The 19,084-nt window shown below is 37.7% G+C and overlaps 1 protein-coding gene across 10 annotated transcripts in view; it reads right to left on the minus strand.

The window, feature by feature from the left end:
- Positions 1-19,084, minus strand: part of TNRC6B (trinucleotide repeat containing adaptor 6B) — a 140,269-nt gene that overhangs the window by 66,940 nt on the left and 54,245 nt on the right. Inside the window, exon 1 of one of the 10 annotated variants that reach the window (XM_050325265.1) lies at positions 18,743-18,969. The exons of 8 other annotated variants lie outside the window; for them this stretch is intronic. In XM_050325265.1, the coding sequence (XP_050181222.1) occupies positions 18,743-18,747 (5 nt within the window). In that variant the 5' untranslated portion in view covers positions 18,748-18,969. Of the gene's footprint in view, positions 1-18,735; positions 18,970-19,084 lie in introns of those variants that run through there. One more of the 10 variants, XM_050325266.1, reaches the window with a different exon arrangement.

A 19,084-nucleotide genomic window follows, 5' to 3' on the forward strand; every position in this document is an offset into this window, starting at 1 on the left:
AGTAACATATTTTGCAGGTCTGGGAAATGCTGTATCCATCTTGTCAAATTACGGTATCTTCAAACAAATCTACCTGTATAGGTTCTGTATATTCAGCTGGAGTTGGACAGGTAAATTCTTAATGTTCCATTACTGCGAAGCATGCTCCATAAATTAAGGCTTATAACTAGGGTTGTATGAAGAATGGAGGTTTTTTTTTAATTGCTGTTCTTGGAGACTAAAAACCACTGCTTATCTTCAGTAGAGACACAGTATTCCTCTTCATCCTTATGCCAGCTGAGCTGAGAGCTGAAGCAGGACTAAAGGCAAGTAAAAAGCCCTCAGGAACAAGCTGTACAACCAGACTGCAATAAAGCAGGACAAATATCCAGTTGCTTTCAATTTGAATCCACCTTACTGCACATGCACAAGCCAGCACTTATATTCAACTATGCCTCACAATTCACTGGACAAGTCTTTTACCATCCTGAAGTACTTTAAATACCAGTTTTGAAGCCCCTTGTTTTAAGCCATACTTACGTGTTCTGTGCAGTGAGTAAAATGCAGATGTAGCATCTTGCATGAAGCAAAAAACTGAAACCCTGTATTTGCATACATGGAGCAAAGAGTTCCATTTGATGTTACTGTGCTTTATATAATTAGACAAATGGCTAGCTGGCTAAGTTTAAACAGATGTGTACTTTTCAAAAGCTCCTCAGTATCTTGCAATTTTAATGACAGTATATAATCATAACCTTCCTCTGTCAGTTGAGAGGAAAACCACACAAGGGGTTGATATTTATATTACTATGCAATAACCAAATACAAGATGCTACAAGAGCTGATTATCAATCTTAGCAATCACAAAAATTCAAATACAGCCTGAAGAAAGAACTTTTTTATCAGCTAAATACCATGGATTAGTGAGTTCTTAGAATGCAATAAAGATTATATGGAGACCCTTCAGTGAAACTGCAGTTAAGCACAGTATATACTGAACCCACCTGAGTGATCTGTAACAGACAAAACTGAGTCTGGTCTATGACTAGGTAACATATCTTCAGGTTCTGGTGTTGGCTCCGAAATGCAACTGCCATTGCCTTCGATGTTGCCAATGCAACATCCACTGCCTTCTCACCTCTGCCACCTCTAATGATTTATTTCCTTAACAAATACTGCTATGTTTAGCAGCTCACTAAAGTTGTGTGCTTTTATTTAATTCCCCCCACCTCTTAGAATTAACCTGGGAGAGGGAAGGATGACATTTAATAACACATGCTGTACAACACAGCTTTCCCAGGATATGTTACAAAAGAAGAGACTGCATGACCTGCTCAAGGTTACAGAATGACTCCATTGCTCACTCTGAATTAAAAACTGGTATCCTCCTGACTCCTCCTGTATTTTCACTATTAAAATAATACCACCACTGAACACTTGCAGAGCTCCTTTCATCACAGGATGTCAAAGGTCTTTATAAATATTAATTAAGCATTGCAACAACACTAAGAAGTATGTAAAACTTAATTCTGCACATGAGTAAACCCCAGCAAAGAATAAATAACCTATGTTCAAAGCCACAGGACAAGTCAACATTATGGAGAGAAATGGTTCTTGCCATTAAGGAGCACTCCATTACAAACAAGGACATAATTAACACTCCAAATGTGATGTGAAGAGCCCTTGATCACCAATACACTACTATAAAGCCCTGTTCATGGGCAATCGTGCAAACACCACACTAAATTTCAGGCAGTATTCTCATGAAGACACTTAAGTTTGTCTTCCTCCAAAACCAGAAAACAGTCCTCATGAGAGATTTCTAAAATTCTGTTTGATAACTTTCCTTGGCAAAGATAGGTATGAATTCAATGTTCTTTGGTACTTTTACAAAATTAACAAGTAATACTAAGCTGTGACAATACTCAAATATGAATTCAGACCTCACAAGTGAAAGTAAGCTAGGTCTCAACAATGAATCATGTACTCCATAATCAAGGAAACACAATACCCATTTCTTTTAAGAACTCAATATCCATTCTCAAAAGAAACAACCACAAGTCCAAAATTAATCTTTTCCACAAGCTATATTGTAGTCATCTCCTAATTGAGTACTTCAGTGATCTTAGAACTTGAGATAACACCTCCACACTTGACTTGCTACAAACATTACTCTTTTACAGTTGTTTCCTCTTTCCAAAGACTGTAACTACCATCAATCTGTAACACTGACAGTTTTAGTGTGAAAGTCAACCATGCTAAAACATAGTGAAGGTAATTTGCTTCTATGTGCTGCTACATTCGCAGACTTTAATGACAGGAGTGAGATTAATTTTCGTATTTCTTAAAATTGCTGTTAACCTGCCAAAAAGACCCCAAAGGGGACCAGCTCTGAACTCCTGCAAAGACTCCTGAATCTGACATTAACATGACCGCAAAAAATACTTTTGCTTTGGAGAAAGACCACTGTTTTCTGCAGAAGACAAAACAAACCAAGTTGCACTAAAAACATTTGTAGATTCTCTTTACAGTGAACCTTGTGTTAAAAAAAGGGGACTTTGTTACTGCAATGTTAATAAAGAAATTAAATGAAAGATTGTGTAATTCATATTTCAACCCATCAGTCATTCAGGTTTTTCACTAATTATTTTTTAAAATTTTCTTAACAGTTCAAGGACCAATTTTAATTTTCACCAAAATAACAAGGCTGATAAGGAGTTAACTGAATGAAAAACAGGTTTTTGTTTAGTCTTTTACAGTACAAAGTATGTTTTTCTTCTGACTGTGGAATGAATGCCTGGACATTGTGGTTTGGATTTTTTTCACCCTTTCTAAAGGACATAATCTGGCAGCAGAAACTTACTCTCTGGGCAATGAAGGTGTGTATCACCATTATAATTTTATATCAAGTTCTCTTAGGAGTGCAAAACGAGAGAACAATTTAATATTCTATTTGGTACATGACTTTCATCAGATGAAGCAATTTTTCTTCCTTCTTACACAGGACAACAGCTAGTTAACATAGTTTACGTTATCATTAAGCATTATGCCTTCAACAGAGGACTGATTAGATTTAACAGCCATGCTTTAATAAAAGGTGTTCCACCCCCAGTAACTTTGCGGAAATCACAGCCAAAAGTTGCTGAGTTTTCCTGGATGAAACTAGTCACTCAACCTTCAACAAAAAGATCTCGAAGATCCTAATCAACTCACTGGAACTCATAAGTAGGACCAAGTTCAAGATCAAATACTGCTGAGATGTCTCTTAATGTATTTGGAACCAAAGAGGGAGTCTGCAGCAACAGAAGCTTTACATTTACAATGTGCCCTCCAGACACACAGGCCTAATACAGACATAACTATCAGGCATGTAACTCCCCAGGTCTGGAAAAGCACAGATATGTGATCTTAGCCAGTACTCAGAAGAGGTTCTTTATATTCACAAAGCTGCTGATCCCTAGCTTTTATCTAGTATTATGTATAATGGATACCCCATGCAAACCATCTAACTGTACTGCAGCATACTCTCATACTTTTATGGGACACTCCGTAAGTGCTGGAGGGGCTGCATGTGTTGTACAAAGAAAGGACTTACAACTGTACTGTTCCAGACCGTGGTTCTACTTAAGGTCAGCAAGATTCCACTGCAGAGGGCAATAAAGTCAGGACTCAGCATGCCAGTAGTAAAGAGATACAGTATTTACTGTATCACTAAGCCATCTTACTTTATAAAGCTACTATTCAATATTTCTTGTCTGTAGGTAACTGCAGGTGATGAAAAACTAAAATCTGATGAAACAGCTATGCTAAATTTTAAACCAGGCGTTTCACAACAGCGACAACAAAAAAACTTATATACATTACCACTCCAAGTGTGTAATTAAAACACTGTCCTGTCATACATCTACTCTGGCCTGCATTTCAAGATTTCTTTACAATATGCAAATACAAACTTCCTCCCTCCCTACTTTCATATGAAGATTTAAAAACTGATAGAAGTTACCTGGATAAATTAAATCATATAAACTGTGTCCTTTAAATGGTTTCTACATTCATACCAAGGAGTGATGTTTTTTAAGGTGTATACATGACACCAAAGTGAGCAATCTTGCTAACGGATCGTACCCTCTTGTTCTGAGGCTTGCACCTGCTGTTAAGGCAGACAGGCAGGGATCAGGTCTCATTAAATCCTCAATAAGGATGATAGACTGCAGACTCTGCTCAAGAAACTAGGTAAATCACAAGGGAATTAAAGTTCTCTCCTTGCTGCATTGCTACACACTTTCTGAAGGCCAAAACATGAGACTTAGTCCTAGAACGTGAGTGAATAAACGATAGGAGCGGGTTTCACTATGGAATTTGAAACATCCTCAATCAAAAAAGAAAACAACTCTATTCTAGGAAGTCAGATCAAAATAAAGAGATATGCTAGACTTGATATCTACTCCTAATGCAGCAAGACCTCAGGGGCATTGAAGAACAACTGTGTTTGACTCTTAGGGAACCTCCAAATTGCTAAGCACACAGATCCTTTGCAGAGCCTGGTCCAGATGCATTTATTTGCCAGATACGAGCTTACTGCACCCAGCTGGCCATCCTTTTCATTAGTTGTTTTTTCATTCAGAAATTAGATAGATAAATTATTATTCAAAACAACACAACTCAATACTTCATGCCATGACTCGTGACTAATTAAGATGTAATCTGAAATTATTCACTGGCACACAGAATGAAAACTAGAAAAGTGTAAAGAAACAGGAAAAACAAAAACAACACCACAGCACAAGTGCAAGACATGACTTGTTTTGAACTCTAAGAAACTAAAAGTCCTTCCTTATTAAGCCACTTAAGCAGCCAAAAAGTTCAAAGCCTCTCCAAACTTGCCTCCTCATATAATCACTTGAGTTTTGAGGACATAACGACGTGATGATTTTGATCTGGCATTCTAAGAAAATGATTACCTGTGATCTCATAAAAGCACAAATAACCAGATACCCTCATCAAGGCATGCAGCATCTACATACACCACTTGCACTCATTACCTAGAACCTTATTTTTGTCAATCTGCAACTGTGAATTCGTCATTCACGTGGAATGCTGATCACTGTTCTGAGTTAAAAATATCATACCAAAGTTCTTTGTAATCTAGGGGTTTGCTATTTGCACAGGATAGTGTAAAAAACAGTGGAAGAAAGAGACAGATAACTAAAACATAAAAGTGAGTCAAAGTTGCATTGCTGCACGCTTTCCTAAATTTCAAAGACTTAAAATTGCTGCTGCGTTTTTGAAGAACACTGGATTTGACATAAGCTGTGCATCCTTCTTTCCTCATGATGAACAAATTCTTTAACCAAAATTCTAAGAGCCAATGTCAAATTTCTAAGCATATTACATCATATGTCTACATTTTATGATATGACTGAATATGTATCAAGGAAAACATCTTATGTTTTAGTAATCTCATAGGAAAACTTGTACAATATAACTCAAGAAGAGCTAACAAACATCAGTTGCCACATTTAGGAAAGAAAAAACCCTACCCCCTTTTCTCATGTATATAAGCACAATGTATTGATATATGATGCTTGTACAGAAATACAGAAGTGCCTCACCATCTCATACCCTTTAATCTGTAACTTCTCTTCCTGTTTTTGGCAAGCTACGTTTGGAAAGGTAAGACAGCTGTCAGTTCTCCATAGGAAGCATTACAGGAAGGATATTAGAAGTTCACTCAAGAGTTTTGTAAGGTCACAGCAAACTGCAACTATATAATAATAAACATTTTTAAAAGGAGACTGCTCTGAGGATAAATCAAGTTAACACCGTGTTTAACACTAGAAATACTACTGTTTATTCACATGGTTTTTCTCAAACTAGGACCTAAACCAGAAAGGTTTTGGAAACCATGGAACAAAAACCATCACAAGTTGCAGCCACTGCATTACAATAAAGTACAGTCACCTTAAATTACATCCCTTCCTGATTTAAATGGGAAAACTCCAGCCCTTGCTTAACACAATAGTGCTACCTTACCTGTAATCTCTGCACGTGACCTGAGACACCCACATAGTGGTAACTTGAAAAAATGTGGAAATGTCTCTTTTTCATTCCAAAAGGAACGGAAAAGGGTGGAAAATTGCATTCTGCAGGCCATATAATGATACTTGCTTAACTGCCTATTCAAAATTAACTAGCCACAATACTTAGGAGGTAGAAACAAAAGAAGCTCTAGAAAACAGTCCATTAATAGGCAGAGCTGATTGTCACCTCTCATGGTCAATAATCTCATAAGAGATACTTGGTTTTCATAGTCCTGATACTGTGTACTATTCCCTAGCTCCATTTTTAAGAAGTTAACTTTATTTCATGCCTTCTGGAAATAAAGCATAGATGAAACCACATAGTCTAGACATAAAACTCTTACTAATTGCTAAGTAAACAATCATTTCCTTATTTCTTAAGCAAAGACATTAGAACATTTCAGTGAAACGTGTTCACTGTATCCTCAGGCATTTGTCTAAACTAAGGACAATCTCCCACCAGGGAAAGAATTTCCTTTAACAGTGCTGCTATTCCTGTGAAATTGGTGTCTGCCCAATCTCAGCAGTCAAGTCATCTGAGAGCTTTTCCTATTTGTATCGAGTGCAGTAGACAAGATTTCTGAAATCTTGATTGAGGGTTATCATTCCTTGTCTCTTTCCAGGAATTGTAATTTACAGCTGAAGTGATGAATTTTACTTGCTGCTCATGTCATTGACAGATACAGTACCAGATCAATTTCTAACTTCAGTCTATTTAAATAGCTCTTGCTTTTGAATGCAGTAGCTGAAGATAACTTAAAATTTTTTTAAATTAGTAAATAATCAGGTTGAGGACTGAATATGTATCTCGTTTGGAAAATCTAGTTCCGTTCATACTCAAGAAGCAAGACGAAAGTATTTTAAAATTAACTATACATTGCCATCAAAGAAGAAATTTCTCTAGTAAACTAAGTCAGCTCTACAATATCTATATTCCAGAAAGCTTGCATTCCTTTACATCATGGAAATCTGCATCAGAAAGATGCTTCAACATACAAAAATTTTAAGATGACAGGAACTTGCAAACCACATACAACACGGCTATGGCTAATCTTCCACACATGCAGCACTCTCTTTTTCTGCTACAGAAGAGCAAAACGAATTGTAAAGCAAGATGTAATCTAGAAAAGGATCCAAAATGAGGAAGCCACTGAACTGCCATCTAAGAGATTAAGAAAAGAGCACCACTACAATGGTACACAGAAAATAAAAATGTTAAGTCACAAGAGAAAAAGTGAGGTGGAAATCATATTGATATAAGTGAAAGGTATCACTGAACATGCTTCTAAAGTACTAGATAATTTGTCTTGTTAAATTCTCAATCCAAGTAGTGTTTGCTGCTTTCAGGTAGGTAACTTTTGCCTTGTTGCATTACACAAGATTACCAGCTCGTTTTCAGTCAGAACCACACATTTCTCATGTTCAGAGATGATGTCATGAGACACAAAGAAATGCATAAAACTTGCAGACTATAATCTTTAAAGAGTAATGGACATCTTCTACTTCTGAGTGGCTAAAAATATGCACTCTTTTCGAGCATCAGTCCTAACAGAAACAGCCAGGTCAGAACCGTTTAAAGCTTTCAGCACATAGATCCATGTAAGTTCTGTGTATTTCCAGAGACAAAAATAATGTTGACCTCTGCTGACAGTAGATCTGAAGACTTCTCCTATCTTTAATTACCAGCTACGTCTTCCTATTTACCACCAATAAATCTGCAAAGCGTGGAACACAGCAGTTTGGGGTTTTTTGGACACTATGCAAAACCAGCGTATGATACATGACAGGAAGGTAAGATATTCACTGTTCCACAAAAAACTGCACTTGTAATGTATTCAGTTAAATCTTCTCTCTATCCTCTTTAAGAAAGGTAGCTCTGCATAAAGACAGGTCAACTCTTTGCTGCTATATAAAGTTGAAGGTTAAAATACGTAAGCTGATGTGGGAGACTATTTCCTGCTGAAAGAAAAGCCCTTTAAACACCAGAACTTCAAATCTAATTTGTCAGCTTATTGATGCTTCCATGCATACTGCCAGTGCAAAGCATCTATCTTTCCATGAAGCCACTGTTTTGGAAAAACGGTCAATGGTACCTAGTAAAAAGGTTAAGCGTGACCTTATAGAAAAAGCAATACAGAATTCAATCACCCACATAAGCACTTAAAATTCCAACTTTCAGGTGAAGGACCAGACCTTTAGCTTTAATCAAATCTATCTGCTAAGCTGGAAGTGCCAGCTGCACTTACAATCATCAGTAAGTGTGATTTACACTTGACTGACTTAAATGGGGAAGTGCACCAAGTAAGAGTCACCAACTTATTTTTATGCTCCCTTTTAGAAAGAGTATAAAAGAAAAAAAAATGCATTGGGCTTCACTGGAAACAATATCCTTAGTTAAACCAGCCTTTGGTAAGCTTAACACATGTGATGTGCTCTTAACACATTCTTTTAACAAGAGAGTTGGGAAAACTTTATTCAGCCACTGAAGCCACTGCTACCTACTCAAATTAGGGGGCAACATGGCTTGTGAAACAAGCTCAGCTCAGTCTCCCACTCACCATGGCAAGAATCAAGCCCAAAACACCGTTACTGGTGGTGACCGGGTAGCAACTCCAAACCCAGCTCCTCAGCACTATACGGTTACAGTATTTCTGGAAGACCTGCTGGGAAGAACTATACAATTTAATTACTGTAATAGGTGAATAAAGCAAGGACGGACACCAGAATGTCAATCTCTAAAGTGGTCCCAGCTTATGCAACAAGCCTGACAGATACCCAGTTTAAATGCCCTCTGAAGCCACAGCCAGGCTGAATCGGGACTTGTAAACACTCAAAGAGCTGAAACTGAAAGGGAAACTCAGGAAGCATTTTCCATCTGGCTTGATCAGCCCGATGGTCTGGAGCAAGAGACTGCGCCGTGCTTGGCTGCTGGCTAGACTTAAACCACGACACTGCATAAAAAAAGGAGGGCAAATGAAAAAGCAGACCACTATAACGCTGAAATTATTCTGATTTTCATTAAATACCAGTGAAATTTTTAGATGTATCTTCAAAGTGCACACCACTCAGTGACAATTCTTTCCAAAGAGAGACAGTCACACTGCACACACCAGGAGACACTGAGGGCTCAAGTGCTTCAAGCCCTGAGAAGTGAAATAATTTCTTGTTTAGCTTTCAATACTTGTATTTCTTTTTAGAACTATTTAACATTTTTGTTATTTTTAACACACAAAATGAAAATTACTTCCTGGTAAACAAACAAAAACCACCCCAGTGTTTTGTTTGGTTTTTTCAGTTTGTATTCTCTAGCTAGGTCCCATTTTAATAATTTAGGAAAATAACCTTACTATACATTTGCATAGGGCCTCAGCAAGAAACAGTACACACAGATAAAGGTATCCCTGGGAAAAAACAAACAAACTCTACTTTGCTGCTAGAGCTTGGTAATAAATACATTTTGCCTGAAAAAGAAAGTTCCTTTTATTGTGAAAGGGACTCACCAATCCCCACCAAGACTTTCAACATTACAGAAAAATAATTCATAATGGTGATGCTCATTCTATAACAGTATTTTAAGATCAAAACCTCTTTCCCTAAGGGGAACTCCTCAAATAACCAAAACTGTCCATACATTCAGTAAAAGCTATTCAAAGCTAAGATTTTACCTCAGGAAGGAAGAAAACACCAGGCAGCAAATCTACCCCAGACTTTCTCTTCTTTCATACTGCACTGAAGGATAACAATATTTAAAGCCTCATTAAAAAATCGACGAGTGTTCAATATGAAATCTGAATTTCACTTTAATAAAAAGTCAATTTTAGGTAGACTGTCTCTGAACTAGGTTTTCACTTCTATTTTAAAACATCAAAGAAAACTACCAGAGAAATTTTTTATATAACTTTAGTATTACTCAAGGTAGCATGCAGAGCAGCTTTTAAGCACTGAATTCCTCCACACTCAGAAAAAGCCCTTAGTCTGACCTCAAGACACAATAGAATTTGCCACGATCTATGACCCAGCTACATTAACTATGCTCTTTGGCAAGTGGAAACCCTCAGCTGCTAAACCAAGTGTTAAAAACAAAGTTTTAGCATTTGAAATTTTGAGACAGGTGAATTAAACAATTCCATCTTTTTACCTCCATTACAATCTCAGTTAAATCAGCTTTGTTGCCAAAAATCCATAAAGGGAAAAGAAAGCATCATTCTATTCACAATTCAGTACAGCTGTGTATGACTGGCTTCAGCCCCAGGCCACAGGCCAGGAACTTCTGAGTTCAAGTCTGGCTCTGCCATTGACTTTCTGTGTGGCCTTCAAAAACCCTCCGAATTTCTTTGCTGCTCCTCTTACATCTGTACACTTACCTTAAAGAAAGGCACCTGCTTTGTTTCTGCAGGCTTTTCCCAAACACAAAACTTGAACTGACTTTGAGAGCAATTTTTACTATGTCTTAAATGTCTGAGGCCTACCAAGAAGTCTCTACACGTCAGTTGATACCTGGTAGTTTTTAACTGCAGTAACTGCCAACGTGCATGCATTACACACATGCTTATACATACCCATATCGTACACACATACATAAAAAGATGCAGTAGAGTAGGAAAATAGATAATTATTGCAAAGTTTGTTAACAAACACAGTGGAAAAAATGAAACTGAGTTGCATGCCGTAATTAAACTCACAATGCAGAACAACCTGTAACCTCGTTCTTATTAACCCACTGAGCCAGTGAGGAAGTTTTTAACAGCTTAACATTAAATGCACATGGCACGCAATGCTCAAAGCTAAAATGATTATAACAACTAATATTTAGAGTACTACATTAACAATAGAAAAGTGGCCTAGGAACGTGAAAGGAAAAAATGATTTAAGCTTAACCAAGTTATTTAATATTAATTGAACATCATTTAAAAGGTAAAGTTTTCTTACGAAAAGGTTTAAGGAGAGTTACATAAACTTAAGCTCCCTACTTGCAAATCTATGGTAGTTCACATTATCTAGACGGAAGCAGAATGTAACAGAGACTGACACTAGCTAACCTCAGCTTTTTCTGAAACCACGCAGATAGAGCTCATCACCTTTAAAACAGCATATATGCTGCTTTTAAATCCACCTCTGAGGAAAAAAAAACCTTGTCCCCAAAACTTTATCAAGACAAGCTGGCTTTCCAAAAATTAACCTGTTTAGTTTCTCATGGTCTAACCACAGCAAGCTATCTTAAGGAACTTAGCAACTGTATTTTAAGGTATGTGAAGCTGCCAAGGTAAATTCTATACTCTCAAAGTTTAGCCTCCACCTGCTTTCACATTTTTCATCTTGTTTTATCTAAAATCTGGCAAAAACACACTTCCTACAGTTTTTCTGTATCAGGACATATATTTTATAGTAAGTGGCAAATGTAGAGCACAACTGTCTCCTAATTATCAACACAGCAGAGTAAATTAATTTGGAATAATGTGTTATTTTGGGATAAAAATAGTCACTCAAGAACTTAATCAGAAGCCACCATTCCAGAATAGCTACCACGCAAAGATGAGATGATTAAATGCAAATTCAGATAGCTTTTGCACAAGAAATTGTTTTGAAAACATAATTTCTGATTAAACCTTTAAAAGTTAGGAGAAATACCTTAATGAAGAAGTACATCTAACCAAACTTATTAGGAAGACTAGATCTCCACACAAACGAGATTTTGTTTATAGTTTTCAACATCACACCACCATCAGTGTGTTTCCATCAGATGAAGCAGTCATGAATACACCAATACAGGCCAGTGTACTGGTTACCAAGCGTTCCTGCCAGGGTAATCTAGATCTGCTCTGAATAGAATTACAGGACACAGGCAAAGACAAAAATAAAACAGAAACAACCCTCATGCCTAGTCCACTTTCTAAGCATTGCTTGGTCTGGTTGATACGTATCAAACAAATCATCTGAACATTACCTGCAAAGGAACAGAAAATTTATATAATTCTGTAACACAAGGCTATTTAATTTAAATTTCCCATTAATATTGCTATAACTGACTTCTGTAGCACCAGCTGGTGCTTTTACATTAGGTTCAAAAAAGCTTTTGGGGTTTTACTTCAGGTTAACCAAGTATTTTTACAGGCAATTTGAACCTAGTCAACATTTAGATTCCAACCAGCACACATGAACTTGTAATGACATCCACAAAGGAAAACAGAGCTAGATATAGAATGACATATATAACCTCAATAGGATATCTTCTACTTCCATATTTTTTAACCATCTGGGTGGTTTTTCCCTCCCCCCCAGTATTCACCATACAAGCTTCTTTGAATAAAACAGGGGGTTATAACACTAACAGTACCCAAGGAAAACCTGACAAAATAGGAAAAGTTTATTTATATAGTCCTAACTAGGATATAGAAGACTTCAATTTTTAAAATTCACATGAGAATTACTATCTAATTACTACTTTCTGTTTCACAGGGCAACTGATTTTCGATGCACCTATGAATAAGCCAGGAAAAAATGTTTGCAGAGAAAAAGTTTTGGTACCTTCTGCCCTCAGCTCCCTGCGTATAGAAGGTATTCATTTTCATTTTTACTGTCCTCAAACTCTCTCCAGTAAGAGGCAAAATAGCCTGAAAAAAACTCCAGCAAGAGCTACCAGATTAGGATTTCCAAGTATTAAAATACTAAAATTGACTTGTATGCTGTGATCAAATCATCCTCACTATGAATTGTTCAGCAAAAGGCTGAGCATAAACACACTGTATATTTAGCTGCAACGTTGGCAACGTGTCATATCAGAATATATCAATTTCACTTTAGTTGATGAAGTTCTCAGTACTAGTCAACCCCTTGCCAAAGAAAGCTGTTTTGTAGTCAAATATATCTAGAGTACCAACACAGAATTAGAACTATGTGCTTTAAATCAGACCTTGAATCTGGCATGACTGCTTAAGCAAAATTATATACAATTAAAAATATAAATGCTAATTGACAGAAGCTGCAACAAGAACATGAACGCTGCTCCATTAGTACTCTAATATTAAGTTGCAGTGTCTTCTACTACAAACAGTAAAATTTAAACCGGGGGAAAAATGTGAAAGAAACACTGAAGACTTATTTTAGGTAGGTTTAAGTGACACCGGACACCGCATCCTGGAGAACTGGATGGCTGAGGCACAACCAAGTTCACAGACATACAATGAACCACAATGACAACATATTTGTGTATATTTGCCACACAGCACATGTTAAATCGGACAATCAAGCTCAACTCTAATTAATGGTAAAGTGGCATTAACAGAATATATATTTAACCTTTCCTGGTTTTACACAGCTCAACTAGCTCAAAAAGCTCAAAATCCAGAAAACCTGTGGTGTGTATGTGCTTCAAAAAACTCAAATTCCGGCAGTGTCACTGCAGCTTAAGTTTTGCCGTGTACATGGAGGCTGTGCCCAACAGCCATTGAGTTTACAGACAGACGGCAGCTTATGATTGTGCTGTTCAGCAAATGGCGTGCTTAAAAAAGAAAAAAAAAGAACACAAAAAAATCCACTGAGAATACCAGCAGTAATTTTCCCATTGTTTTATTTTCCAAAGAAATACTTCTTCTCTGATTCAGAAATTAAGACGACGTTCTGCCTAATTTCAAATCCCTTCCGCTGTTATAGCCATATCTGTACTTCAGGAAGCCCCAACTCTGCACCTACTACGAACGCTGGGAAAGATGAGCATGCTCCCCTTATTTCATAACTTAGGCTCGCACAGTGGTTTTTTTAGTTGCTGAAGTAATTATGCTGTTCCAAGTACATCCAACTACGATGGAACTCCATGTCAAAGTGATGCTCTTCCAACACAGATTAAGACAACTGCTTATTTGTTTGCAGAGAATGTATCTATCTATAAAAATAAACAACAACAACAACAAGCTGAAGTGGTTTTTCAATGGCTACCTCCCTCTAATATGTTTTGCTGCTCCTATTTGAGCTACCTCAAAATTTGTTGATCTCCCCTACCGTTTAAATGTCGCCTCACATGTCCCATCTTAAAAAGAGAAGCACTCCCCTGCTGGCATGAAATGAAACACAGTTTTATCTTGATGCTTTGTTTTGTTTCTCTTGTAGTAAATTCCAAGGCTACATTTCACTTCTAAAATTCTCAATATAGCCCAAATTTGTATCAATATACTGCTTTATACTTTTAAGCATTTTTCCAGCTATCAAGGTACTTTTAGATAATTTTCTCTGCCTAACACACAGAAACTTCCATTTAATTGAGTTCAGACAAAGTGTAGCACTGAAAGGAGCAGTAGGCAACTTTCATATTTAACTAAGAGGGGTTTTCAACAAAACTCCCCTCACTAGTTTCTCTCCAAGTGTATTAGCACACATTTTTCCATGGTGTTTAACCCCTGGTTTGATTTGTTCTGCCTTTAAAGTTCACCTCATGTTTTATTAACATATCTTCTCTCAAGTACCCGAAAAAACTCCAGGTTTTGTATCTTGTGTTGTTTTCCCACATGACTAAACAGGTTAATTAAAGCAGTCCTCCAAGTACAACATTCTGCAAGAGAGTCGAGGTTTCTTTCCATTTGCCCATACTGTAACACCCAAATATCACATCAACCGGTTCTTAAAACATGACTTTTCCAAAATGATTATAAATATACAATTCTAGTAGCACCAGTGCATTTCAACCCTGAAGTATAACGCCAGCATACTGTAAACAGATAGGAAAACAGCCTTTAAAGTGACAACATCCGTAAAACCTTAGGAACTCCTTTCAGAAGTGTGTTGATGACACTATGTATAAAAAAAAAATCAAAAAAATCAGGGTCTGCATATATTCATGTTGCTCCCAGAATATATGTTCTGTTTCTTAAAAAAACTCTTGTCAAACAACAAAACAAAACAAACAAACAAAAAACTCCCCCCAAAACCCAAACACTGTTGTGTTCTTGAATAGGAAGCCTATGTGAAAGGAAAATTTAAGCAGTAACAAGTGCTAAATATACAGCTCTGGAGATGGAACCAATCACAAATATATAGAGGCACCATTTCTTTTGTGGCCTGCAAAACAGTTATGGCACCATCACTAAAACAAAATAAAAAATACTATATATTGAAAATATTTCTATCTCCATGATGCCTCCATATTTGCCCTCAAGGCTGAAATGGTCAAAAAGGGTTATCTTGACACCCAACTTCAGAAAACTTGTTTGATCAATACTCGAAATACAGCACATGTAATCATACCATGTAACACTGCTAATGCTACATTAGCAACTAAACCTTTTGTAAGCAATAAATCTTTGTATTCACCTAACCTGGAATTTACATCTGTTTATCAAATTAATTCTGCAGCAATAACATTAGTCTAATATTTCAATAAGTGTATCTACTTGAAATCTAAGGTAACAACACAAAAAACCCAGATACCCATACCTGATTTCCTTGACGGAACGTGAAATACAGCTCCTTAGAGCTAGACATCTTATGTACCTTATTTTCTTGCCTCAAATCTTGAGCTGTTTAGACAGCAAACCAACGTTCAACAAGCTGAAAAAGCTCTTAGGAAGGCAGTATGTGGTTTCCTAATCAATAAAGTAAAAACGCCGTGAAACTCTTCAGTTATAAACAACTGCCAGCTGAACAGAGTATCAAAGGTGCAGATTCCAACAAATACTGTTCAAAACAAACTCTAAATTAAACTTCTCACCTTCCATCCTGGTTCAAAAGGACTGCAGACCCATAATGACCAGAATTAAAGAATTCTGCTTCAAGATGCAAGACAAGTTTCTGAAGGGGTACTAGGAAAGCTATGGATAAAAATTCTCTTCAGCAATACTCTAGTTCTATAAATTTTTTCTTTATTATAAATTTGGATGCTTTATCCTCTACTCAGTCATCTACTAATAAGTGAGAAATGAAAGTCTGAAAAGATTAGGTTTAGCTGAAATCAGCCAGCAAGGACTGTACAATCTTACAAAGTTTCTTTTTTTTTCCTTCCCAGCAGGAAAGAAAGAGGCTAAAAGAAAAGCAGCTGAAACTAAGCATACTGATCTTTCAGTCATTTGTTTTCCTTGAATTTTTTGCCATTAGAATTGCAGACTCCTGTATATTGAAGCTTAATGTTAATAAGGCTTTTCTCGTCAATTATTTCTCAAGAATCTCTTAAATGTAGTGCAAAAAACTCCAGGAGCTCCGCTGACTTCACTGCAGCTTTCAACTTACTAAAACAGTCTGCTTTGGAAAGTCTGATTCCTGTAGATACCAATAACAACTGACATGCATATGCAAACAAAAATAAATAAAGTTTCTCAACTCAGTGTCATTGCTGTAAACTGAATGAAGCAAAAAAGGTTCTCCTGCCCCAATGCTTCTGTAAGCCTCAAACTGATCTACAACTTGCAACTCAAATCTGACCTCTCAAAATTAAGTATTTTGTCTCCTTGGTACTGCAGGAACATACTGAAGAGAAATAGTACTGAAAATTGCCCAGATTCACACTTAAAATTCTATGGTTTCACAGGCTGCACACCTTGCACTAAGATTTCAGGGATCAAAAGCACATTTATAAGAGGAATTATTTTAATGTGTCCTTCCTGTTCAACGTGTACTCTCTCACAGAGCTGCTTAAATGTTAAACCTCCTTACTGGGATGATTTTTATTATTCTCAATAGGTGCTTTCCGTCTGACCCATGACAGCTTCTGAAGCCGTGAGCAATTGCAGTTATTAGAAAACACCCTGTATCCCACCATCTCAACGATCAAGCTGTATATACTAACATTTACACAACCTGGAAGCGTGTAACACAGGCAGTAACATGTGAAGGCAAAAAGACACAGAAAAGGTGAATACTCTTCTGAAGTGCAGATTCTGCGAAGCATTTGTCCTACACTACTGCCAAATCAGGACACAATTTAGTTTTTTTTACTTCCTCAGTTCAGCCATCCCACACTACAGCAATTACCACAAAATACACAATTGATGTTTCGGTCTAGTAAGTACCAAATCTGAGAATACTCCTAATTTATACTGCATTTGACATCAGTTCTAATGTCTAATTATTGTTTGCTAACCAACAGGTAGATTCAATATATTCTGGCTACATGAGGATCTCCACCCAAGAAGGATTTGAATAACAAAAGCCGTAAGGGTGCATCTGACAAGCACAGAACGTTTTTTGCAGCATTTCCTCACACAGGTACATGCCACTACTATGAAGGTGGAATCTAATAGGTTCCTTAACCTTTAACAGGAGAATGTATTACTTCATATATGAACTGGGTTATCCATTACTGCTAAATGTTTAAGGACCAAAATTATGAACAAAATACACAATGTAAAATTTGAGCAGAGTTGTTTTTTATTGGCCTCCTCTAATTTAAAATAAAAGCCCCATAGCTTTAATTTCCAGGAAAATCTTAATATAGTGAAGAATTATTTCTAATATTTGCTAGCCAGTGGAGAAAAAAAAAAAGTCACGATATACACAAGACTAAAATGAGGACAGACAGATACATTTTCAATAAGCTTATCCAAATTTGTCTCCTCCATTTGTTTTTAACTATATGGATGTGAGGCCACAAAGAAATATAAAACTGAGCCATCTTGTAGGTTTACAAAGTTGACCTGCTACCTACAATCGCTGCACTAATACACTGCAATGTGAAATACATTCACACGATTATCTGCATAACTATCTGTTGCTAAAATATCCAGCTACAAAAAATATCACACTACAACTTCTGTGAGGAAGGGGTGAAGAACCGTGTATAACACCACAGAAATTTTTTCATTTAACCTCACAGAAAGGAGCATTACATCACACTCTTACAATGCAGGAGGAGGGGCCTGTTCTCAGAAAGCAAGCTCCAGCTATTTCCCTTTAATTTTCTGCTTGGTTCTGGAGGGAGTTGCAAAAATAACTTGGATTTAAATTTTTAGTAACACAGAAGGGTGAGGGGGGGGAGGGGAGAGGGGGGGAGGCGAGAAAACACAGCTTTTTTACCGACATTTACTAACATGCAGGCGAACGCTCGTTTTGCGGAGAACACAAAACACGGGTAGCGCCCAGCATCCCGCACTGGCAGGCGCACATTCCTGAATACCTGCCCGCACCGTGGATGGGTCGGCAGCCCCCGCCGGGCCCGCGCAGGGGCCCCGCCGCCCCGGGACCCCCGGCCCGCTCCCCGGGGGCTGGAGGTGGGGCCGGGCTGTCGGCTCCCTTCGCCCGGGGAAGGACGGCCCGGCGGGAGCGCTCCCTCAGCCCGTCCCCAGCAGCAGAAAGAATGCGAGCCCGGTTTTATGCATGCAAATTTTTGCAGCAGATTTAAGAGCTCCGGGTGCTGTGGGGAAGGAATCGCTGCTTAAAAAGCCTCTATTTAAATAAAACAAGATTTTCAGCACTATCTTGTACTTCACCGGCTTGGAAAATACAATCAATCTTCCGTAATTTGCCTAGGCGTTTTAAATTACAAATATCTTCCAAATCCACACCACACTTCTACAGAGAGCTCCTTCTAAAAAGCCCCAAAAATCCACTAAAAGTGCCGTACACGTACAAGCAGACAACACCTGAACCAAGTCTTTGTGCTAGAAAAGGCAACCCTGCAAAACCACGGATGGAAACGGTCAGCTCAGGCTCTTAAAAAAATCTACCGATAGGTAAAAACAATAAAATATAAACGTACCACTAACCTCATAAAGTGCAGCAGTGCTTAAATCCAGCGAGTTGAGGCATACAAGGTAGAAATGGAAATGAAAAAAAAAGATCCAAAAATGGGTTTGCTTTTTTTTTGTGGGTTTTTTTTTGTTATTTTTTTCTCTTTCTATTTCAAACGTTCAGAAACCAGCAGAGACTCTGTCGGCCATTTTGGCTTGAACTCCCTCGCTCTCTCCTCTCGCTCCCTCCCTCTCGCTCCCTCTTGCTCTCTCTAAAGGAAGCAGCTTTTTGTGACCTTCAAATAGAGGCGGCTCATGTGACTCGGGGCGGGCTGTCACTCACGGCCCGGGCCCGGCCCACTGCCCGCCTTAAAGGCA

Source organism: Myiozetetes cayanensis, unplaced genomic scaffold (assembly GCF_022539395.1).
Source record: "Myiozetetes cayanensis isolate MyiCay16 unplaced genomic scaffold, myiCay2020 scf3, whole genome shotgun sequence".
In the NCBI taxonomy this organism is placed as follows: domain Eukaryota; kingdom Metazoa; phylum Chordata; class Aves; order Passeriformes; family Tyrannidae; genus Myiozetetes; species Myiozetetes cayanensis.